The sequence below is a fragment of the Solea solea genome, chromosome 11 (assembly GCF_958295425.1).
Source record: "Solea solea chromosome 11, fSolSol10.1, whole genome shotgun sequence".
NCBI lineage: Eukaryota > Metazoa > Chordata > Actinopteri > Pleuronectiformes > Soleidae > Solea > Solea solea.
Window position 1 is genome coordinate 4,612,308 of NC_081144.1, and position 25,983 is coordinate 4,638,290.

The window sequence follows — 25,983 nt, forward strand, 5'->3', positions numbered from 1 at the left end:
TTACTAGGGTGCACAGAAGGTGCCCTTTCAATTTTCGTCCCTGCCTTTCCAAATGTCTTCGCACGCCACTGCTGAATTATTTACATGAAGTACGTGAAGGCACCACAGACCTGGGTTCTCCTTCTACGTCAACGGTGCTGGGCGGTTCGTGAATGGGGGGGTTATAGTTGTTTGAAGTGGGAGGGCCCCGTCATCTGACTTTACAGACAGCAGCAAAAAGTGGGTGTAGTGCAGCGGTGTAGTGGTCTCTCCTGTGCGATGTGTCTACATGACCGTTTTTAAGCACGCGAGCAGCGGTTCACTGTGCTTACGGACGGCCGTTGGAGCGACACTGACCCAGCGGAGCAGCGCTAGCACCCTGCCACCAAGTCGAGACGTGCAGCCAGCGCGGGGAAGCTAGCCCTCAACAACCCCTGGACACAGAGAAGGGAGAGCCGTGTCCGTGAGCCATGGGCTTCCGCAAGAAAAACAAGAGCCCTCCGGTGCTGAGCCACGAGTTTGTGATCCAGAATCACGCCGACATGGTCTCGTGTTTGGCCATGATTATCCTCCTCGGCCTGATGTTTGAGGTACAGTGTGCGAGCTGTCGTTAGCCCACTGATGTTAGATGTTAGCTGCTAGCTGGCGTTAGCTGACATGACAGCAGATCTCCAGGGGCAGGGCACTAGCGTCTCTCGCTCCCTCTCTTTCTTTCTCTCTCTCTCTCCCTCTCCTTCATGTCTCATGTGTCTCACTGATTACCAAAAGAAGATGGTGAGGAGGCCCACAGGCTCAACTAACAGGTCACTTTGCAAGTGGGCTAATAAACCTGCTGCCTCCACGGTTAAACGTGTATCTGGCCCTTCGCCATAAAAAGAAGCGGCGAGACAGTACTGTTTGTCTGCTACACATTTCATCAACAGCCGTTTGTCTCCGCTGCAGCTGACTCCTGCGACTAGTCACGTTTCAATGAAACCCGATAGCTATCCACTAACTAACCTGTCAACCACCACACTCTAAAGGGTTAAATCAGCCTTCATCTGCGAGGAGAAAGATGCCCACAATTATGCAGATGAAAGCCCTCTCATCCTGACACTGTGTTAACCCCAAACTGTGTGTAAGAAATGTATTGTTTTAGGCCAGTGGTTCTCAAACTTTGATTACCAAGTACCACCTGAGAAAATATTGATATATTTATATTATAATATCGAGCAAAGTCAGCTACAGACTTTTCACAGGAGGCAGATTTATTTCCAATAAGATAATTTGCTCTCTCATCATCATCATCATCATCATCATCATCATCATCATCATCCTCCTCCTCCTCACATATTTCACATGCTGGTATAGTGAAATTAGATGAAGATGGAGTGAGATATAAGGTGACTCTAATTATTGTTTAATCTATTACAATTTTTTTGTATTATTTATTTGTTTAATTTTCTACACACTCCAGTCAAAGTTCCTTAGTTCCACTCCCATCACATGCCCTGGTATAGGAGTAGAACAGTATGAATGTCCTCCGAGTACCACCTGATGACACATACGTACCACAGTTAAAGTTGTTTGAATAAAAAAATCTGTGGACACGGCAGCTTTTTCAATGTTGTCCAGGTTTGATAACATCCTTCAAAATCCATACTACAGTAAATCACCAGACTCATTTTAATCACACTGAACTCTGATGTGTGGCCGAAATGGACAGGAAAGTAGAAATTTCTTGTGTTGTGGACACTTGTCAAAAATAGTACCACTTGGTGGTGCACAGACCACAGTTTGAGAACCATGGTATTAGGCCATAAAATTAAAATTTCAGCCTGTTGAAATATTTCCTCAAACTACCTGGCAACCTCAGGGACAGTGCTCTCTTTAAAATGCAGGACCCATTTTAAACTATAGTCACAGCCCCTTTAACAATTGAAAACATAATCTGTCCTTTCCTTGTTGCATTACACAACTCTGAAACAAACCTGGCAGAGGTAATGAGACACCGTCACGTAAACGGCATTCTCTGATTAAGGTTATGATCAGATGAAGATATGAAGTATTCCGATCTTTACTGGTCTTACGATTTGATTTGATTATGATTATGATGTCAACGGTTTGATTGGATTGCACACTGCATCATGATGTATTGCCTCCATGACTTTGTACAGCCACCTTTTCATCAATCAATACAAGCGGTCCGATAAATATGAAGTTGGATGTGATGATAAACATCTCTTAACAAACAAGATAAAACAAATGCTTCTATCCGATAGGAATTGCTGTTTAAGTTGTGACATGATACACGTTCCGTGGCAGTCTATAGCATTTCTCAGTATTGCAAGACAATCAATACAATACATCATGATAGCTGCTTCGCCAAAGAAGAAAATCTGAAAGAATAGGAGAGGTTATATTCTTTTCACTGTGTTGTCTTCCATTATCCCACTTACTTCTTATCCCACTTAGGAATCGGGTAAAACTGAAGAAACTTGCTCCTTCTTACCGTTGTTGAAAAGGCACCCTGCATGTGTGATTATCAACCTGTGGCCAAGTGGAAAGGGAACTTGGCTTGTAACCGGAAGGTCGCCAGTTGAAGTCCCCACCAGGTCGAAAGGGCTGGGGTACCCCTGAGCAAGGAACCCAACCCCCATTGCTCCCCGGGTGCTACTCAGTGTGGCAGCCCACTGCTCCTAATTCTAGGATGGGTCAAAATGCAGAGAATAATTTCCCTAAGGGATTAATGAAGTATCTAAATCAATCCTGAACACACATGATTTCAGATTAAACTGTAACCAGGTAAATTGAATTAATCCCCCTTCTTTATTTGCTTTCCAGGTCACAGCAAAGTTTGCCATCATGTTCATCACAGTCCAGTACAACGTAACACAAGTTCTTGGTGAGTAAACATTTAATGGTCCAGTATTTTGATTTCTAAATAAAAACCCTTCATTTATCTCCTCCTTCCTCCTCTTGAGCTTTTGTCCATGCTTTACAGTTTCAACATTGTTTTTCATTTTTATGCAGATGAGAGGAGCGAGCCTGTAAACCTTTACCAGTACGGCCCCAAAGACGTGGCCACTGTGTTCTTCTATCTGCTCATTGCGGTCATTCTTCATGCCTTGATACAAGAATATATCCTGGACGTGAGTATCAGCCCTCACCAGCCATCGTACCTTTTAACACTTGATATGTATAAACGTGGCATAAGTGAATAAGAAACTCATATTTGTTACTTATCACCGTGTACATTTCTTTTTAAGCATCATAAAATCTCACCCTCCACGTTTCCTACAATTGTAATTTTGTATATTCTTTCATTTCAAAGGGCACCTTGAGTGTCATCTTGATTGCAGGATTTTTCTGACTTGACTTGTAGATGCTTTTGTAAATAAAAAAATCGAGTCGTTCCACCTGTGTGACCTTTGATTGCCAGCTAGATACAAGTGTACAAGAAATGCATTTAATACGTGATTTGGTGTCAAGGACACTGTAGCGTGTTCTCTTGAACTGCTCCGACTGAAACATTTGCAACTTATTCTTTAAGGTCAAAGAAACTAAATTGCAATATTTGTGGAGGAGATGGACAAAGAGGCAACTCTTTTTATCCTAACACAGGTCACTGGCTGTGACCGTTCTAACTATGTTACCAGCAGTTTTGTATACTTCACACGTCCATCAAGTATTGAATCAAAGTTAACTGTGGCATTTTTTATTTTTTTTTAACCCTGATCACCTCTCCAAGATCATTTACTCCAGCTGCAGAGTTTTCCACATGCACTGGCTATCGGCTTCTTTACTGAGCAGGTTCTTCATGTAGTACAGCTGTGGCTGTAGCAGTCGTGGTGACTATATACGTGCGATTATTAGTCCAAATTCAATTTGACTTTTGGTTCGATTTAATTTGATATAGATTCATATAGAGATATTTCAGTTTCCATTCCAATTTTGCTTGGATATAAAATAGATTTTCATAGAAATAACGCTGCAAACCGAAGCATATATTATAATAATGTAGCCTCATTTTCATCCACTCCCACTATGTCTCTGTATGCGCTCACACGCGCTTTAGTGGCGACCAGAAGCAGGAACTGTAACGACAACGCTCATCACTTTTTATTTCAGAATATAAACGAAAATGCTCCAGTATCAAACCACCTGTTTAACAAACATGTAGAGAAGCAACATTTTCACCACTTTGGTCACAGTTTAACGACATATTGGACACAAACACATCAGGATTCTGCTCTGCTCTCTGGTCTTTCTCTTTAAACTTAAGTGAGGGATATTAATTGTACTGACAGTTGTTAAAAGCAATAGTTTGCTGTGCACGGCTGTTAACTAGGCAGATGTAAGCTTTGGCTCGGGACTTGGCAGACACTCACTTTGGGTGCCAGAAAAGCTAAAAGTAAGAGTAAAAGTGGTACATAAAAAGAAGAAAGTTGAGACGAACAGTATTAACAATGTGTCCATCCCTTTGTAATGCTTTTATTGATTTTCAGAAAATGAACAGGAGGTTGCATCTGTCAAAAACCAAGCACAGCAAGTTCAACGAGTCGGGACAACTCGCCGTGTTCTACCTGTTCTCCTTCATCTGGGGCTGCAGCATCCTAACGGCGGTACGATCGGTCGGGGGTCACACCAACGCATGGTCTCAGTCTCCTGCTTTTAGGCTTTATCTCACGCGGTGCCTTCTTTTCTCTGACAGGAGGACTTTGCAACAAATCCTACTTTCTTATGGGAGGGTTACCCACACACTCACATGGTGTAAGTAAAGTTGTGTATGTTCTAAATTGCAGCCTTTTTGTGATTTTTCCAGTTGCACTTTTGGATTCTGCCTGTGTTTCCCTCACTTCTCTCACTCCTTATATACACTCCTGTATATTAATCAGTTACAGAACAGTACAGCATCACAGAACAACACAAACTCCTGTATATTGTGACCCATGATCATGTTTAAATAACACCTGGGCCTTTTTCCTCTGCACAACCTCTTCTCTGTCCTAGTTTTCAGGTCAAGTTCTTCTACATTTGCCAAATTGCCTATTGGCTCCATGCGCTTCCTGAGCTGTACTTCCAAAAAGTACGGAAGGTAAGACAATCCGTTTTGTATTCCCATGCAGGTTTTCCTGCTTTGACAGGGCAGCAACCCATTAATGGAAAAGAGTGGTACTGTAGCTATTAGATGTCACATTGGCTGTAGAATTTGGGTTTTTATTGACATGTCATCTATTTGACATCTTAACAAATACAGTGTACTTACTAGGGCTGTAACAATATGCAATATGAAACCGAAATCGCGACACTCAGATCCACAATCCTGTGTCACGGTGTGATAAGGCAGAATCACGACACACCCCTTCCAACTCCCAGAGTTATCGCTCCAGTTCAGATCCAATGAATCCTGTGACGCCTGCCTGCAAAAGTTGAGCTAGTTGAAGAAGAACGTGAGGAAACATGGCAACCAACCCAGAAATAGCGGATCCTCCCTCTTCATTTAAGTCAGCAGTATGGCAACATTTCGGCTACCTGGTGGAGATAAAGGACGGCAATCGTGTAGTCGACAAGACCCACACAATTTGCCGTAAGTGCTTTAGGTGACAACAGATAACGGCAGGAAAATTGCCAATGCTGTCGAAGCGGCGGGATGGGCGTTCACCAGATGTCCCGACTCCTCGGCAGAGTGAGGAAAGTTGTCAGGTTTTTCCACTGCAGCACAACAGCTGCAGCTGTGTTGAAGGAGAAACAGGTGATGCTACAGCTGCCCTTACACAAGCTGGTCACTGCAGGTGACTTTGTCACAGCACAGAGAGCAAGCCTCTTCTTCTGAAGAAGAAGAATTTTCAACTCCCTTAAATCAACTCCACAACGAGTTTGTTTTTTCTTAAGAGAAAGAAGTTGTTTATTTGTTTAATGTTTACTTACTTGATTTGTGGTTTGCAGCACAGGCAGTAAGCCTCAGTTACCTCAGTGTGAAACAGTAGCCATTTAATTTACTTTGTAAATGTAAGAGAACTTGATTGAAGAAGAATTTTCAACATGCTCGAATCATCTCCACAGTGGAGTTTAGTTCTGTTTGTTTTTCAACAGTATTTTGTGACAAAGAAAACAGAAGTGTTATAGGTTTGGCTATGTATGGCTATTTATATTGTTAATAATTTGCATAGTTAATCTTGTTCTTTGGTGTTCAGTTTATAAAGGTTTTTCAAACGTTATTTAATAAAAAATAATGCCCCCCCCCCCCAAATAAAAAATAAATCGTGATACAAATTGAATCGTGGGTCAAAAATCGTGATACGAATCGAATCGTGGGTTTGGTGTATCGTTACAGCCCTAGTACTTACTGCTTACATTCAGTTTCATTCATTGCCTGTTAATGACGTCATCCTCTCAGCAGAGGTGTTGCTTTGAGTAAGATGTTTGGTCATGTGCAGGATGGACAGGATTAGAAATGGGCGTGTTAGGGGGTTGAACAGTTTGGAAATAAAGTAAGAGAGGCCAGGTTGAGATGCTGTGGTCACATGCAGAGGTGAGATAGTGATTATCTCACTATTATTGGACCAAAGATGGAGCTGCCAGGCAGGAGGAAAAGAGGTACTGGACCACAGAGAAGGTTCATGGATGTTGTGAAGGAGGACATGAGGACAGTTGGTGTAACAGAAGAGGACACAAAGGACAAGAAGGAGGCAGATGATCTGCTGTGGTGACTCCTAAAGGGAGAAACCTAAAGAATAACAATCAGAATCCTCTTTTTCATAGGGTTTGTCTTTGCCATAAGTAATACTCTTTTAAATGCTCTAAATCCTTGTCTGTACTCAATAAAATGCCAGGACTCTTCAGTGTGAAGACAGAAAAGACAAAGATCCCACGCTGCTCCCTGACATCATCAGACCAAGTCTTTTGTTATTGTTTTAATTGAATGAGAATGCAAGCGGCAGAAAAGACATATGTCTCTTGCGTCTTCAGCATAAAAAAACAATGTTTAATGATAGAACTTATGAAGATAAATTGTTGTCTGTGTAAATGGATGTTGTGGAAGGCCTCTGCAGTCTAAACCTATGCTGTGGTGTCAGTTATTTTCTGTCTAACCACATTCAATCCCTGCTGGTGCTTTCACAAGTCTCTGTGAGGGATCAGCAGAGGGTTATGCAAATGTATAATTTTCGGACACTATGCATAAATCTTCTTTTCCTAATGTAGAGTTTCTTTCTTTACAGGAAGACATTCCCCGCCAGCTCTACTACATTTGCCTTTATATCGTCCACATCACTGGTGCCTATGTCTTAAAGTGAGTGTAATAAAGTTTGTTGGAGCTTATTCGAGAATAAAGATCATTCTGAAGTATTGCTTTTATTTAGTATATCTGAAACATATTTCAAACCAGCAACAGAAAATGTTGAATTTCTTTGTAAAGTAATTGTCATTATTCTGTTTTCTGTCTGTTTAGTCTCCACCGACTGGGCCTGGTGTTGTTGGTCCCTCACTACCTGGTGGAGCTCCTGTTCCACGCTTCACGCCTCTTCTACTTCAGTGATGAGAACAAGCAGAAAGGGTAAAACTGTTTGCATTTAATATTTACTGTGTAGAAGCACTTTTCTGACCAGATCTACCTCATGCAATGCGTTTCCTTTTCTTTTTCTTCACAGTTTTACTCTCTGGGCACTACTTTTCGTCATCGCCCGCCTCCTCACCCTCACACTCTCAGTGCTGACATTTGGCTTTGGGTTGCCCCGCACAGAAAACCAGGGCTTTTCCCTAACCGAAGGAAACTTTAATGTGCTCACCATACGGTAAGATAGAAAGACAAAGTTTCTATTTGTATTTATTTACATATTAGCATGGGTGGATATAAACTTTTCCCACCACGATTATCCTAACCAAAGTGATTGCAATTCACAATATTATTGCGTTGATTGAAATCTATACAGGCGTAGCCCTCTGTCTCCACTTCAAACACCATAGATAGAATACATATTGTTTAGGGCTGAAACAATTACTCCATTAATTGATTGAATAGATTTTTCAGCTTCTTAAATGTTTTAAATGTACATTTTCTGTTTTTTTTGCTCCATATAACAAAGAAATCATTAAAACGGAATCATTTAAGTCATCATTTACATTTTCTGACATTTTATGGACCATACAATTACTTTATGAATCATGAGGTCATGAGAAAAGTCATGAGGAAAGATGCCGCTCCCAATTAAATCACAAGGACTGTATGTTGGTGAGCTAGACAGGATTTGCAATATGATATATTGTCCCATCACTATTACACATATTACAAAAAATAATGAAAGGTACAAAATCCATGTGAAGGAGAATTGCCTAAAAGTAACAAAGAGTAGGAACTGCTCTCGGGGTCCCCCTACAGTTGGTAACTGATATTGTTTGTTACAACTGTTGTAAGATGTACGTTGTGGTAACATGTGCATTTGTTGACAAGACAATGATATTGGCCAACTGTAATAGACCAGGTCCTGTAGCCTATATTATAGCATTTTATACAAATGTGATAACACTGTTTTGTTTTTTCAAGATATTAGAAACACAAAGTAACTCCCCAAAAAACAACAAAAGAAGGATAGCGCTTTACTTAGCTTAGTTTGTGTTTTCAATCTGGCTTTCATTTGCTTTTAAACATTATTATTGGAGGTTGAGTTGCTGTTAAACCTTCCAGGAGCTTGAAAACAGCGTTTTTTCAGGAAGAATATTACAGAAAATAGATGGATTTCTCAATCTGTTCAAAACGGTAAACATTAATTGAAAAATGCAAACCAACAGACAGTCATAACATGCAGTCACAAACTCTAAATAAACAGTCTGTGACTTTTAAACTGCTGAGGACACATTTTTAGAGCATAGAGGCAGACCATTCCTTTTAATGTACCCTCAGTTAAGTATGCCTACCTACAAAAAAACAGTGACAACAATGAGTATACAATTGATAATTATATTCAAATATGTTGCTTTTGTTTTTCCTTCCTCCCCAGGATGACTTGTTTGGCAGCTATCTGCCTGACGCAGGCCTGGATGATGTGGAAATTCATTAACTTCCAGTTGAAAAAGTGGAGGGAGCACAGCCAAAACCAGGCCTCGAAGAAGAAGACGGTCAGCCCAAAAAGCAAGCCTCACAAGAGAGAAACAACTAGGGGTCAGTATTCAGACAGCTGGTCAGTGATATTTTCATACACAGTCACGTGGAGCTACAACTCTTAACTGGACTTGTCCTAGTATACACACACACTAGTGGGGGATGAATTTATTGAATGTGTGTCCACCTCCTTCACTCTGAGGCAAGCGCGGCCTTCCAGCTTATTAATTTCTGGTTTAGCATGTGGCTTTTTATTAGCCATCCACAAACGTATAAATATCCATTTTTTTAAGTTAGTATTGCTTAAATTTTGTCTCCACTGTGATCCAAAAAATATACCAGCCTGAGTTTCACCATGTTTTTATCTCAGTTCTCTCATTCTTCTGTTTACCGGCTTCTTCTATTGTCTGCGGGTATTAGCTGGAGGTGGGAACTGTGACGCATGTGGCCAGCTCGAGTCCTGCTGTGGTCTTACTCAGGATATACATGCATTATCTGGGTGTATTTGTCTGACTTTGTGAAACTCGCTTTAGTTCCTTTTCAGTTGGACCGACCGGTTTACATGTATTTTGAAAGTCAGTTTTTTTGTCGCACTAACTCGCTAGTGAGTGTTTTTCCTAATGTCTAATGTGACTAAAAGCCCTATTAGGACGGGATTAGTTTTACATGGGGAGGTAGAGTAATGTCATTTTACCCCAGGACATTTGTAATATTAATGGCCAATTTGTACTGGATAAGAAATCTCAGTTGGGAGGGGTAAATCACTCCGTCTGTCCTAGGAGCCGCTGTTACGACCAGTTCAGTGCACTCCTGCCGCGGGTAATCCCCCAGACAAGGCACATGTTTTGTCACCTTACCCAGCAACCCAGTGCACTGACAAGGGTCCCAACATGTGAGGGCAAGGGGACCTGTTGATCCCTGATCTGGCACCGGCTACGTGCCAAAAACAACTTCACCCCGACTTCCCGGACATTGTGGGGCGCCCGATTTCTGCACCACCGTCACCTCCTGTCGTCATGTGCCTACTACACTGCTTCTTTATCTTATTCTTTAAGTGCAGACATCAACATGGTGTCTCGATCCATGCTTGAAAATCTGCAGAAAAGTACTTGTAAACAGATGGCGGAATATTTACACACATATTTACTGCTGTATTCGGACAGGATAAGTATAACCTGGGGTCATTTTTCCAGATGTTTTTCCACCAGGTAAAAGTCGTCGTAATCTTTACTGACATTATCCGGTAATGATTACTGAGATGGCACATTCAGATGAGACTGAAATCAGCTGCAGTTGGAGAACAGAGAGAGAAATCTGAGAAGCTCTGATCATAATTACTTTCCCCCAACTCCTCATGGCTGATGACCCAATTCAGTACTAATTGGTGACTTGGAATAACGAATTCAATGTGATTGTGTTTTTGTTTTTTCTGTTAATATCCACTTAATCGTGGATATTTCTGTCCACTTGTCTCAGCAGGAGGTGCCACCAATGGAGTTGTGAAGTCCGAGGAGAAAACGTCACCGCGGGCCAGAAAAGCCAAAGCTTCATAGAAACAACTTGAGTGAGGGAGTTCTGACAATGTGACATTCACGTCTTTACACAACTTCAAAATGTTTCTCTACTGTTCTCCAAAAACAAATGTTTCAGCGCACTAAGAAACCTTACACACCTACACCTGTCCCTCTTCTGGGGTTGTAACCGTCTTTTTTTGAAAAGTGTTACCGGCCGCTCGAAATATTTATTCCTGATTTGGGTTCTCTGCGGATGGGATGGCGGCAGTGCAGAGATGGTTTTGATGCTTTAACAGGATAGACTTCGCTCTTTCAAAGTGTCCTTTTGTGTAAAAAAACTACGATCACTCGTCGGGTATTTTAAACGGAGTTGCTCTTCGGTAATTTGACGGTCAAATCAGTTAATATCACCGTACCTTAAAAAAGTGAGTTTTGACTTTAGGGCAACTTAATATAAAGTGTTAATGTACAAGGTGTCATTTTTTTTTTCACAGAACAGACAAGTGGCTCGTTGCCCAAACTAAAGCCGGGTTTCCTCTGCAGCACAGCACTGCGTTATTCTGCTGCCGTCAGGAAAAAAAGCTCCTGACGTAGTCGCTCCAGAGGAAGACGTGTGCTGTTATTGGTATTTGACGTAGCTGTAGCCAGAAAACGGAAGCTCGTCTTTAACTTCTCGATCATATACTGCCAATTCCAGACAACCTCTGCCTTTGAAATCCAATATTCTAGCGGATTGAGGCACTTTTGTTCGCTTTTTTTGTTTGTTTTCCTTTCACTAGGCTGGTAACCAGCCTGTCCCAGGACGAACTCGCCAAGATGAAGCTGTGCTGTAACCTGTGATGCTCTGCTGCACACACACACACACACACACACACACACACACAGTCCACAGTCTTTTACCAATGGCATGATGGGGAATCTTGAGCAAGAACCTGTATTTGAGGCTTCTATAGAGTAACGTCAATGCATGGGGGTCTAAGGCTAACAACTTTACGGCTAGTTCCTCACCTGTGCTGTTGAGTTTGCATCTCTCTTTCATGCACACACACACACACACACACACACACATATATAAATATACAGCATACACAAGCATTCAGTGGCCTTTTATTATAACTGCTGCAAGATTTATTGAGTTATTTATTTTTGTCATATATACTACAGATAGTTATTTTATTATATGCTTTGGAAAGCTATAACCAGCAAACAGCGGTACATAGCAACTGCATTTATTTAATCCAAAACAATACAATCTTTCTTCAAGTGTCCTTACAGCGTCAATGGTTTTACTCACTCGTCTTATTTTCTTTTTTTTTTTTTGGACTCTTGGGTATCAGGGTGAGGGGTGGGTGGGGGGGAGACGAGCCACTTGCCACTTAACCCTATAAGTTACGTCATTGTATTGTAATGGGAAGCTTGTTTGGGAGGGATTGTGCCTGCACTCGTGCGTGTGTGTAAGCGTGTGTACAGTATTGTTTTTGCCTACTGTGTGTGTGTGTGTTTGTGAGTTAACCACGCCTGAATGATGACAACGATGTTTATTGCTTGTCTTGTTAAAACAAACAAAAAAAAAAAACAACTAAACACTAAAAGAAAAGAAAAACAAGATTGCTTGTGTGCAGAGCATGAAACGTGACAATCTTTTTCATCGACTTCTCTCGGGCCCGTCTTGGTTCCTTCTACATGTCACACACTGGGTTGTGGTTAGGTGTGCGTATGCTCTGTAGGATGTTGGTTTACTAAATGCTTCTGTTTTCTGTCCCGGCTTTTTTAAGATACCCAGCCGTGTGTGAGAGAGATTTCTTTGTGATTTCTGTTTGTTTTTGTCCCTCCTGCTTTTACCTTTTCAATGATCCTGACATTGCTATAGAGCACACTTCTTGTTCTGTTGGCTGCACTCTGTCATGGACCAAGTTCTGTACAGAGAAGACTGTACTGCTTGACGGCTGCAGTGTGAGTCTGTGACCTTGTTCAAACCTGGTGTTCACGTCCGTCCTGAGTGAGTGGATCACGGGCAGATACAGGTCTGAACACTGAATGTGTCCTGCAGTCACAGTTTGAGGACGTATGTGGTCACGCGCCTGGGAATTCAGGAACGCAGGTTCTTAAAACACATAGTGGTGCGTTCCAGTTGTAGCTGGAAGTTACAATGTCCAAATTAAGGGGGGGGTACCTTCAGTTGGAAAACTTGCGGAACGTCGGGACAACCTCACAAACCCACACAGAGAATTCCAAAATGATGCCACTTGTGTTTGTAAAAACACTCCTTTACTTATTTGTCAGTCGGACACAAAGTACTTTTCTTGTCTTTTTAATCCATGGACATGTTGCTATGTAGTTTGTGTGAGCACAGTATCATGTAGTGCAGTGTTTATCAATCGTTCAATAGATTAGGTGACTCTAATTACTATTCACTCATCTTCTACCGCTTTATCCTCCACATGAGGGTCGTAAACGGACAATTTGCCTAATCCCCCAAAAATCTGCATGTTTTTGGATATATTTTTCGTTATTTGTTTCATTTTCTACACACTCCAAAAATTCCTTGGCTCCACTCTGATCACATACCCTGGTATATACAGTAGAACAGTATTTCTGAAGTCAGCTCAGAGGTGATGGAGACGTCTGAGGTCCTCTGATCCTCAGCAGCTTCATATTTATAGTTTTTGTACATTAATCTCCAATCATGCATGAATGTAACAGTAACGCAAAGGTCACCGACATGACATCGGTGTGTATTTGAATAAAGGTGGCGAAGAAGCCCAAATGTGATCTTATGTGGTCACAGGAGAAGCATCCAAGATGCTTTTTTTTATGACGGACATAAACTTAGGTACTTATGGCTTCACCGAGGAGGGACGCTAACACCAGGTCTGAACATGGAGGAGGTGAAGATGCCATTCATTTTTTTTGTTTTGTTTTTTAGTGCTACTTTAGTGCTCCTTATTGGGACTTTGTTGGTTTCGTCTGTGTCTGGCAGTGTCATAGGAGGGAAGGAGGAGCAGAGGATTTATGTACCAGCCTGTTATTAAACTGTCTCAGATGTAACGGAGAGAGAGGAAAAAAAAAAGAAGAAACAAAAACAAACTTAACCCGACACTGTACTAATTAAAATATATGTCAGATTTTTAAGCTATTTTTATAGAAAGGGGGAAATGGTTGAAACTCACTGTTGTTCAGTACACGCGTGTAGATATTGTTTTTGCATCCATAATGTTATGAATTGTTTTTTATATACATAATATACGTATATACTGTATGTATATATTATATTATATATATAATATATAATATTATATATATATATGTGTATATATATATATACACACAGTACATATATAAGAATGATGCTTGCTGACCTGTTAATGTGGGTATATGTATGTTGTTGTGGTATGACTGTAAAAAAAAGAAATAAGGAAAAATGTACTCCGCCTAATGGTTTGTTTAACTTCATGGCCTTATTCTAGAGAAGAGTTGTACAACAGTCGACACTACGCTGCAGGTGTTCACCGCAGCTTTTCACAACTACGCGTTTCCTGATTGTTAACAAAGCGCCGTCATAATGACACTGTAGTCATCCACATTATTATTATTTTTTAAATATACAGTATACTCAGAGGAGGAGGGGCACAGTATTGTCCTGCAGCGGTTTCTCTCTCTCTCTACTTCACAGGCCTGGACGTGGAACGTGCTGCTGCTGCTGCTGCTGCTGCTGCTGCTGCTGCTGCTGCTGCTGCTGCTGCTGCTGCTGCTGCTGCTGCTGCTGCTGCTGCTGCTGCTGCGTGGAACCATCTCTGAGCTTCACTCTGCTCATCGGATGTCGAGGCTGTGAAACATGAGGCCACACTGCAGGTCACACCCTCCTCACTTTGCGACACAATAGCCTATATGATCCCACAGGAATGCACTTCATTTTCTTTTTTTGTTTGAGACGCGCAGCAAATGATGTGTATGAGCGACCTGTAGGTGGCAACAATCTGTGATGCATTTGAATTAAGGCTGCAATGATTCATCTATTATTAATTGATTCCTAAACTGTTTTGATAATTGGTTTAAATGTCTTTTTTAGCTTCTTAAATTTGAAGGAATCATTGAAACTGATTGACTTTGGCTTATGGACTAATGACATTTGAGAACAGAATCATTTTGAGGTTAGAAGAAAAACTGATTTATGGACCAAACCACTTAATCAACTAATCAGCAGTATAATGGTTAGTTGCAGCCCTAATTTGAATACACAAGCGCTTAAAAACTCAACTCACTCATTGTCCTCGACTGGTTTTTCGTTTTGCCGCCGCTTGTCTAAAGATGTTGTGATCTATTTCCCTTTTCAGTTGTGTTGTCTCTGAACTGCTCTGATGGTATTATTATTATTCTATTTATGCAAATTCTCGTGAGCTCTGACCGTTTTTTTCTTCGTCACCATTTTTTTTATTATTGTTTTTATTGTTTCATGTTTGAATAAAGCTTTGGATCAGTACACAAAATTGTTTGAACATGTGTAGACATTTAAACTCTCAGAGTTAGTCATTTATCAACAATAATAATGATAATAATAACAGTGATCACCTGTTTCAGCTTATGCATTCACTGGCCACTTTATTAGGAACAACCTAATTGAGCAGTGTGGTCTGCTGCTGTAGCCGATCTGCTTCAATGATCGATGATTTTTATTCCATGTTTTTGCAACACTTGTATATTCAAATTACTGTTGCCTTTTTTTATCATTTCAAACCACACTGGTCATCCTCCTCTGACCTCTGACCTCAACAAGGCATTTTCTCCCAGAGAACTCCAACTCACTGGATATTTACTCCTTTTCCAGAGATGGTTGTACATGAAAATCCCAGTAGATCCTCGTTCAAAGTCCCTTAAATTAACTTCCTCCCTCTGGTGCTCAGGCTGAGTTTAAGCAGGTCGTCTTGACCGGAGATGCCGCAGAGATGTGACAGGCCAGATGAATGAATGAATAAGAACCTGTACATGAATGAAAGACCAAAAAAATTAAACAAAAGGAAACACGGAGCGAGAAAGACAAGTAACACAAATTATTTATGGCACAGTACATGTTCGAAAAGGAATTTTTTTGGTTCCTTTTTCAACTCCTGAATACATTAATAATATGAACACTTCTGCTGTATCAACCCAATGCAGTGTAAATATAGATAATTATTACCCCACAGACTTTAAAAATAATAATAACAATGATAGCTGCTTTTATTTATGCATTAATGAGCAGTTGAACAGGTGTGCCTAATAAAGTGGCTGCTGAGAAAATCATTTGAGAACTCGAGTTTAACCACTTTTTTTTTTTTAATGCTACCCACAGGGAATGTGGTGTCAGGAGACGTGATGAAATATTGGCCAAAGTCTGCTTCCTGGCTAATTACCGCCAGGGGGCAACACTGAGCTTTTTAGCCTGAGGGACAGAGAGGCAGCACAGTCTGCAGGGGCAGAGCTGCATGCAGACCTGCATTAATAAATCACCAGTCAGACGGAAATGTGGTGTTATCACACAGCGTGCAGCTCAGCTGTCTTTTAAAAAGCCTGTCTTTTTACTGTGCAGCTGATGAAAATCAACCACTTAATGGGTTTAAAATCTGTATTTACACAAATCCAAAAGAGGAATGATTACATTATGAGCCTCACTGTTGTGCATTGTGAGTGCCGGGGCACTGCAGACATGACAGTGGACGGAGAGGGACGAGCTCGGCGCGGAGAAGAGACACCTGCAGCTCACTGCTAATGCTTTGTGTTGTTTCAGACTAATGGCTGCTCTCTGGGCAATCAGACAGCATGATGGATCAGTGGGAACCAGAGAGGCAGGCTGGAGCTCTGCAGGGTCAGCACAAGGACAGGAGTTCACACACATGCTCTCCATCACACGCACACATAAACACATTTGAGTGTGTGTCCCCCAAAAACCCAGACACACACAAACGCACACACACATACATACATGTCCTGAACCCTTAGAGGCTGCACACGTGGGCCGACTGAGCAGAGGAGGGAAAGAAAACCACGATCCTTCTCCTCCCCTTCATCCAATGAGGATAAATCTCTCCGTGAATCGTCAGTATTATGTGTAATTTCCATATAAATTAGCTTCATTAAAGGGGGAGTACTTTCTTATTTAACAAAGCTCATTTGAAATTCTGTATTTAATAAGACATGTAATCCCAGACTTTGAGACTAATAGGCAACAATTAGCAGGACCGCACGTGTGTGCGTGTGTAATCTCGTGGAAGTATTGTGGTCCATCAATGTTATTTCCATTGATTGTCTCATATGAGCAAACTGGGCAGCAGCTGCTCTCTCGGCCCCCGGTTTACTCGCAGCGATCCATGAAGCTCAGTGGAGATCTAAAGATGCTCATGACCTTGTGACTATTTGTGAGCAAGTAAAGCAAAAATGGGGGAAGGGGGGGTGAGAGGAGGTGAGGAACAGAGCAGGTGGAGACCGATGGTGAATTGGAGGATTATGAGCGTGTAAGGGACGGAGAGATGAGGAGAGGACAGAATGATGTGATTTACAGAAAAAGAAGGGAGAGTGTGGAGGAAGGACACTGTTGGGGGATGAAATTTACATTGAAACTAGAAAATGCTCTCAATTCTGGATTATTATCTGGATCAGTCTCAATCTCACCTAGTATTAGCACTCCATCCATTTTCTACTGCTTTACCCTCCACCATCCATCCATTTTCTACTTCCTCCACATGAGGGTCCATCACAGGGCCACATAGAGACTAATTCTTCTCGTCCACTCACGCTCTCACGGTCAATTTAGAGTCACGGTCCAATTTACCTAATCCCCCGATCTGCATGTCTTTGGACGGTGGAGGAAACGGGAGAACCCAGAGAAAGCCACATGCGACTGTGTGACCCATGAGTCAATGCGATCTTCCAACATCCAAATCCAGTCATCCTAAATATCACATAAATGCTTCTCTAAGCACGGGAACAAACGGACACGTGTGTCAACCGTCATGTGACCAGGAGACACGTCATGTGACATGGTGGTAAATACATCAGTACAAATGTGTTATTAACTGTTATGTTGTTGTCAAAGAGGTAAGAGAGTGCATAGGTCTGATATCAGGATCCATGGAAATTCAAGCTTGTGATATTGTTATTTATTTATTAGATATAAAATAGTTGCATCGAGGCTTACTTTTTTCGTTTTTTATAAAAGTTTCAAGAAAAAATACTAAAGTGCAAATTCTTTGTGTGTGTTTTTGGACAGCTGTGTCTTATCAGTGTCCATCAGAGCCAGCAAATGCAAATTAGAGCGGACTCTGAAATGGTACAGATAAAAAAGTTAGAGAACAGTGAGAGACTTAATCACTGGATGAGAAGGAAAAAAAGGAATGGAGATAGAAAAAAGAGCTGTGACTGAGTTCATATCCTCATTAAAGGCTTCTTTCTTTTTTTACCGAACACATGTCAGAGTGTGACTGTTTTAATTAAGGCCGGAACGTGTTCTCATTGAGAGTTAAACACAAAGCAAAATACTACGGAAAAGTTGAAGGATGAGCACCAAATGGAGACAGTAAATGGAATATGGCTATAATATGTGTGTGTGTGTGTGGATTTGAAACCAAAAATTTATTAGATAGATAAAATAGATTGAAATGAGTTTCCAGGACAAGAGTTAAAGCGCTGTTGTTTTAGGCTGTAACAGGACTTCGACTTTAAAATCCAAAACTTAGGTTCATACTGGTTTGTCCACTATACAGCCATACCATTTTACAGATACACACTTTTACACTTAAACAAAGTGTTCCACACTTTTATTTTACCATTAAAGGTAGGGTTGGAGATCCTAGAAAAAAAAAACCAGTGAGAGCAGACTATGTTTTGAATTCAAAGGTCCAACCTTCTTTATTCGCACTTCCATCTGAAGCTCCGCCTCCAGGGACACGTGCCGCTTGTTCGTGAAGAGCAACAGGTGCAATCGGTAACTACCGATACTTTTCAGGTGACGCCAACTCTTCTGGATGCTCGAAAAACAACAAATACTCTCATAATTTTGCGTTCCCATATTGTAAAACGGTGAAGAATCTGAGAGGCACATATAGGGGATGAGGGGGGTCAGATGGCTGATGCATCACGATCCAATTCATTCGTTCGGGCCGTTCAATATGATTGGATGGTGTTTTTATGATGGAACCTGTCCGTTCCAAAGGTGACTGACATTTTACATTTTTGTGACAATGTATTCATTTATTGGTAAATACAGTAAAAAAAAAAAAAAAAATGCTCCAGAAAATGATCTCCCACCAAAGTTCTCAAAAGGTCAGGCTACCAAAAAAAACCTGCTGTGATAAATTAGGAGGGAACACGTTGAGCTGAATCAGGATTTTGTTTCATGCCTCTACAATGTGTCCCTGCACGCTTCTCAAATTCAGATTGGTTACAGCCTGAATTTTATTCTGTGCTCTCTCTTAGTCGTATATTGCAATTTAAGTCACTTCCCCTCACGTGGAAACTGTTCAGAGGTCACTGTGCTCACTGCTTCAGGCTGTGTATACATGTGTGACATGGTGAGCTTATATAGAGTTGTTGAAGACCTTGGTTGAGGAGTGAGCATGTGTCCTTTTCGCCTCAAGCGTTCGTTCACATTGCGCAACACAGAAATCAACAAAAATGCAGTGGGGGTGGGCGGTGGGGGTATGAATATGATTTATGCATGTCCTCTAGACTATGTAGAATGTTTTCTGGTGTTTGTGTGTGTGTGTGTGTGTGTATGGAACATGAATTTTTACACACGGCTCAGCCCAGCAAGTGGGACAGCTGACGACACCAGCAAGGTCACGTGTGTTTACACAGTCTCATCTGTTCCTTCAGTGCCTGCACTCACTCTGTAACTCTCGTGTTGTGCACGCTTCCACTGTGACAGTAAACACACTGTCCTCTTCTCCCTCCTCCTCCTCCTCCTCCTCATCGTCCTCCTCCTCCTCCCTCTTTTTGTGGGTTTTCTTTTTCCAAACAGCAACTTCATCGTCCCTCGAGGGTTTGGAGCCTGTGATTCAACAACTGCCCCCATTCTTGCTTTATCTGTTCAATCATGTCGTATTGATTTTGCATTGGATGATGCTGAGGTAGGTTTTCACAAACAGAAGCAGAGGGTTGAGGCTTCACGGGGACCAGACCCGTGCCGCCACATGGATTCATAAATGCAAAACAAACCTGTTGTCCCCCCCCCCCCTCGATTTTATTGATATATCGATAGTTTTTAATTTCAAACACATGTGCATTTACATTTACATCTCGTCACATGTTTGAAAAGGAGTAGACTGAAGTATAAACTTATATGTACCTTTACCCCAAAGACTACTTCATCCCATCACCAAATATTTACATATTTACAGTATTTTATATGATGTTCTTCATTTTTTATTTTATTTTTGTCTTTAAACACAAGCATTTTCATCACCGTCCTGGATTAAACTGCTGTTCATCCTTAGATTTATTTAAAATGTGTATCTTGTATATTCCTTTAAACGGATTTAATTCATCCATAATTTAACCCCCGGGATTGAAACACACATACTTTTACCTAAATTGACTTTGCCTCTTAAATGATCTCTCTGAAAACAGTGTCTTTATTTCATTTGGAAGTAAATTATTTCTTGTTTTGAATGTTGTTTGTGCTGTTTTAAACTGCATATACTGTATATTTACTGTATATACTGTATATTATCTCTGAACTTCTGCTTCTTCTCTTGGCCTTCACTTCAGCATTAGAATAACACACACACTTACCATTTTATTACTGTTACTGTTTTACACCTTTTATGTTATTGTGCCTTTAACTCTGTAAAGCACTTGACTTAACTTAACTTAGCTCCACCTTTATCTTCCCCCTTTATTTCTTCTAATTTGTGACCTGTGTGCAATTACCATCCCTCCTTTTGTTTCCTTACATTATACAGTATATCCATTTAAGTGCTAATATAACCCCCACTTCAGACTGTGTATAGTTGAGGCCACCTCTTAACCTTTCCGTGTCTTCATATTTACAGTCCCATTAGACAGCAGCAGCTTCTTCTGGGCATATAAGTGTCTACTTCACCGGGCCGACTCAGTCAGCTCAAGTAGCTTTTTTAAAAACAGCTTTAAAAATGAAAATGAAAAATGCAGCTTCTGGATTTTTAGTGCCGTCTTTTCTATCCCTCCTCTTCTCTTCTCTTTCTTCTTCTCCTTGATATCTCGTTCTCTTTCTCCCTCCTTTTCTTCCACTTTATCCTCCTCAGCGTTTGTTCTCATGATATTTTTATTCTGGATGAATACTTAATACTCAATTTGATCTTTTCTTAGTTCAGTGTCCACTTCTTTTTTCTTATTTTTTTGTCTGGACAAATTTGAGCCCAAAACAAATTGTACAAGAAGGAAAAATAAAACTTGTCTCAAACAAGGAGACAAACAAAGAAATGAACAGTCCATATTTTTATTGTAGGTTTATTTGAACAAAATGAGACACATTGTTTTTTGTGTAAGTATTTGATCCAGTACCAACCAGCGAGAATTCTGACCCGCACAGACCGAACTAATTTGTGCACACAAAATTGGTCCTGCCCCTTTAAGAGAGTACTCCTAATCTCAACACGTCGTTATGTGTATATATATATATATGTGTGTGTGTATTTGAACCATTTAATATTCTAATAAATTAGACCAAATCCAGGTCAGATTATATTGACTCTTTTATAATATCAGCTCCACTTGAAGTTAAAGTAACAACATTTTCTGCATTTTCTACAGGTTGCCTCCTCTCTGTGTCCATGTCTCACATCATCATTGTATGTGTGTGTGTCAGTAGCGATTCCACTATCCTCCTGAAGCCTCATTCCTACCTGTTTAGAATTTTAAACAGCTTCCCTGTTCATCTCACCTTCCCTCAGCTCTCTCTGCCTCTCTCTCTGCCATCCCCTAAATTCTCACTGAGGATTCGTCTCAACAATAAACAATAAACTGTACGCTGGTAAATAAAGCACAATCATCTCCTGCCCACTCTCTAAACATCTAATGGACTGCTATTAGGTCGTAAGTGTGCTTTATTGTATCTTTGAGGATTATGGTCTAATTGAATTGTGAAGACAGTTCGATGCTGAGGTGCAAGCACTGCAGAAGTCACTCTGCTCTCTGTGTGTGTGTGTGTGTGTGTGTGTTTCTTCTCATTACATCTCACTCTCTGCCATTTCCTCTCCTTTTGGCCTCAGGCATCGCGATGGAATTTTTTCTATCCAACTGATGGACAATAGACACCACTTTGACACAACAGAGTCGAAGAGTAGCACTAATGAATTCAAGTGTTTCACTTTCAGAACCCAATAAAACATATTGTCATATTGTAAATATTTGTAAGAAATAGCTCCATAAAGCGTCCAATCATCCATTATCTTTACTGCTGATCCTGTGGGGGTTGTGGGGGGAGCTGGAGTCAGTCTCAGCTGACAGGCTGACCACAGCCTGGCCAGGTCACCAGGATATGACAGGGCCAAAACACATCCACACCTACAGGCAATTCACCGTCTCCAATTAACCTAACTCCAATTCATAGTGGGTCAACCATAGACTGTCACATTAATGTAGAATGGAATGGAAGTAGCAGTTAGCAGTAGCAGACCTCAATTTTCTTTCCTTAATTCTGCCCCAAACTAGAAGATAATTGGCCAGATTTTGGTCCCGATCTGGACCTTCCGACAATCATGGGTGTCTTCCGATTTTAGTGTGATTTGAGCAGATTATCTGACCAAATTATCCTGTAGTGTGAGGGATTAACGGACGCAATATTAATGTCACCGGATGCATCAGAGTCTCTCCGATTACAAATTGTAAGTGAACATTTTTGATATTTATGACTGAACAGTGGTTGGGGTGAGAGCGCACACAACAGCTTTTAACTGACAAAGCTGACTGTCTGCCTTCATGTCTGTTTACATTCTGAAGTCACGTTTAAATCACGTGAGTTTCTGTGAGATCACAAATCCCTGGAATCTCCTCCGCTTTCTCGCGATTAAAACGTTGAAAATCAGTGTCTGTGGTCTCAGATTTTAAAGTCCTCTCAGGATTTAGTCTTTCTGTATTTCTGTAGAGAGTTTTCACATTATTATATATAATTATATATATTATATAATTCATAAGAGCAACATTCACTGTGACCTACCGTAACGCACATCAATCCTACGGGCAGTGGGAATGGACAAATAGTGCAAAAAAATATGGATTCTCCAAATATTACAGTGTCATAGTAATGCAGCACATACACCATCAACTATAGGTAAAAATAGATAAATCAAATGTAATAATGTAAATAAATGACAGTGTATTGTATTGTGGAATTATAGTCAAACACACATTTCCTCTGTCACTGAGAATGAAGAGTTGGTGTATGGAGTACATTTCCTCTCGAAGGTCACCTACAGTGATGTGTTCTATAAACTAACAATGACTCAACATGATACTCATTCATACAATAAAGTGTTTTTCTTCTCGCCGCACAACCTTTTACCTGCGTTAAGCTTTTTACTCACTGGCATTTGCTGGAACAGCCCGTGCATCACGAATGTGCCACAATACCAATTTCTTTTAACGGAGACTTAAAATCTCTCCAGATTCTTTGCCTGGGATTCATTCACTGATCATTTTCTCATGAACGACACACAGAAGCGATAAACTTTCATAAAACATTTGGGTAGTTCTCTTGTAAAGTGTGCCCAGGCTCTTGACATTACAATCTTAAGGATCTTTTAAATTAATAAGCACATTCACATCTTTCGCTGAGAAATAGTCGAATCACATTCTCTTCTCCTTAGCTGTTCTTTTGGTTTTGCCTGATGAATTATTCCTGACAGATGAGGCTAATTGCTTTAAACCTTCTCCACAACCGTGTTCTTATACTCTCCTTAGCCTCACACAGTTTCATCCTTCCTTTCTCGCTCTCATTTTCCCAGTCACACAGAAGCAAGTCTATATCATTTTCACTTTATAACCTTTCGAGCTGCACTTCCTGTCATCCTCTATCACATCGCCGTCTCTGCGGTCTCTTCCTCTTTTCTACTATTTTTCTATTTAACACCTATAGGTTTTCTGAGCTACTCTCCTCTTCATTTATCATTATCTCTGATCTTGCCTCAGTGTCTTCTAAATCTGCTTTAAACTAAACTCCACTATCTCATCATCTTGTCTATCTCTTTCCTCTTCACATCTGCTTTCATTCGCTCTGTCAGTGACACAATAGAATCCTGACTCACGGTGTGTGTGTGTGTGTGTGTGTGTGTGTGTGTGTACACGTGTGTATCTTGCCATCTATGTGTGCTTTGTCTGTCTGGTATAACCATGGTGACGGATTTTTGGTAGCTCTCCGTCGCTGCCTTGTATATTTTGGCAGCACTCGGGGCACCGCATTGACGCGTCCCAGTTCATAGGCCGCGCAGCACCAACGTCACTGCCTCTGCTGACCCTGCCAGACTCGCATATGGAGCCCACATATGGACCTCATCTATAAGAGATATCTGGCCTAAAGGAGCACAGACCCTCCGGTGGAACAAACACACTTCACAGAAGGCCTGCGAAAAGAAGGCTGCAGGGAAAGTGGAGTGACATTTCAATGTGTGTGTCGCTTTCACGAGAAGAAACAAAAACTACTTTTGCCAGTGAGATAAATCACGTTTACATTGTCACTATCAATTAATCTGTGAACTAGTTTTGTTAAAAACTAAAACTCATGACATCCAAACTTTGCAGAGCTGAATGTCTTCTTTAGGTCAAACAAAAGCCTGATATTGGAATTCAGTGTTGTAATGTAACAAAGTACAAATACTTCATTACTGTGCAATTCATGTATCTGTACTTTATTTTGTTATTTGTTTTTTTGGCCACTTTTACTTTTACTCCACTACTTTTCCTCTAACTTGTTACTCGTTACTACCAAACCAAATCAGAAGAAGAATGGGTATTGTGGTCTGTATTTATATAGATCTTTTCTAGTCTTATTTTCTGGTAAGATACTTTTACTTTTACTTAAGTATCCAAGACTATACAAGACTGCTTAAATAAAGAATATTACAGATATTCCTCTATATCTGAAAACATGCCTGTAATACAGATTACATCATATTAGTCTGTAAAGTATTAAAATCACATAAAAGGTGGGACTGACAATTGTTTTCCTGATCACATTTCACCATATACTGTGAAGTCTTTTTTGCGTTGGACTATGGAATTTGCCAATAAAATCAAACAAACGTTCTACAAAAACATGAATTTGAGGGAGGAAACAATTGACTGTGGTAAAAAACAACAACAATAACATGCTAAGAAATGAGTGTACTCTGTGAACTATTGGCGTTTTACTGTTTTTCCCTTTAGAAAAGTTCCTTTTTGTTCATTGTCACTTCTTCTTAAACGTAAAGAGTATGTTTGTATACAAAAACAAAATACAAATTATTATCTATTTTTAGCCAAAGAAAAATAGTATGAGAAACAATCTACATTTATTGTAGTTTCAGCAGTCTCTGCGATATGTATAGTCCACATGGGTTTACTGTCGTTATAAGTAAAAGTGAGAGGAAGGGTCATTTTCTCACGGACTAAAGTACAATGTGACTTCTTTTTGCAACAAGTGAAGTCGTCCCTGATGGCTATTCAGGACAAACCATGTATCACACAGTCCACATTTGAGACAACGTCCATTATTTGCTGTATATAGAGTGTATGGTCAGCAGCAGTCACTCTGGATCAACACAACAGTGGAGGAAGGGAAACTTGTAGAGCTTGTTTTTGATGACATAACATTTATGACGTCACTGCTACCACTTTCTCTTTTTCTTCTTTGAGTGTTGCCATTGTTTCTGTCATTGTTGAGTCCTGATTTGCCCCAGAGTGGATATACACTCATGTAAAGTATGTTTACGTGTACACTTCAAAGCAATCAGTGACATTGTAAGATCAAAGATGCATTGATCTTCTACAGGTCAATGTACGATTTAATCACACACGGCCATTAAAAGCATTCACAATAAGCTGATTGTGGGGAATTTTCCTTTTACTCTGCCTTTCTCCCTGTGTCAGCTGCGATTGGCATCAGCGCCCCCGCCACCCTCATGTGGAGGATAAAGCGGTGGAAGATGAATAATGAGTGATGTTTGTGAGCAGAATAACTCAAAAAAGTAAATGGATGAATGGATTAAATTGTAAGAGGATGTGATTTATGATCCAAGAAAGAAATTTTAGATTTAGGTGGTTGAGGTTTGTGGTCACTTTGCCATATTATGTCAGCAATATAAGATAGTGATTTCAATATATATGTATGTATATATATATGCATATATAGTGTAAATGTGTTTTAAACTGTTGAAATTTCAAATTTAACATGCAAAATCCATTGTTTGTGTACAACTGCACTGA

At 40.5% G+C, this 25,983-nt stretch overlaps 1 protein-coding gene across 1 annotated transcript; it reads left to right on the plus strand.

Annotated features, from left to right (window-relative positions):
* The first annotated feature begins 148 nt into the window (after positions 1-148).
* zgc:113278 (Translocating chain-associated membrane protein 1-like 1-like) lies at positions 149-11,840 on the plus strand. The gene is made up of 11 exons (XM_058643327.1): positions 149-569; positions 2,803-2,863; positions 2,992-3,110; positions 4,467-4,583; positions 4,673-4,731; positions 4,972-5,056; positions 7,182-7,252; positions 7,412-7,516; positions 7,611-7,754; positions 8,958-9,118; positions 10,538-11,840. Exons 1-11 carry the CDS (start codon positions 450-452, stop codon positions 10,609-10,611), a joined length of 1,116 nt encoding a protein of 371 aa, XP_058499310.1. The 5' UTR covers positions 149-449; the 3' UTR covers positions 10,612-11,840.
* The last annotated feature ends 14,143 nt before the right edge of the window (positions 11,841-25,983 follow it).

Bases quoted from the DNA above. Each gene is read 5' to 3' on its own strand.
- zgc:113278 (XM_058643327.1), top strand. From the start codon at position 450: ATGGGCTTCCGCAAGAAAAACAAGAGCCCTCCGGTGCTGAGCCACGAG. The intron at 2,864-2,991 runs GTGAGTAAACAT...ATTTTTATGCAG, and splicing joins CAACGTAACACAAGTTCTTG to ATGAGAGGAGCGAGCCTGTA. The intron at 4,584-4,672 runs GTACGATCGGTC...TTTCTCTGACAG, and splicing joins GCTGCAGCATCCTAACGGCG to GAGGACTTTGCAACAAATCC.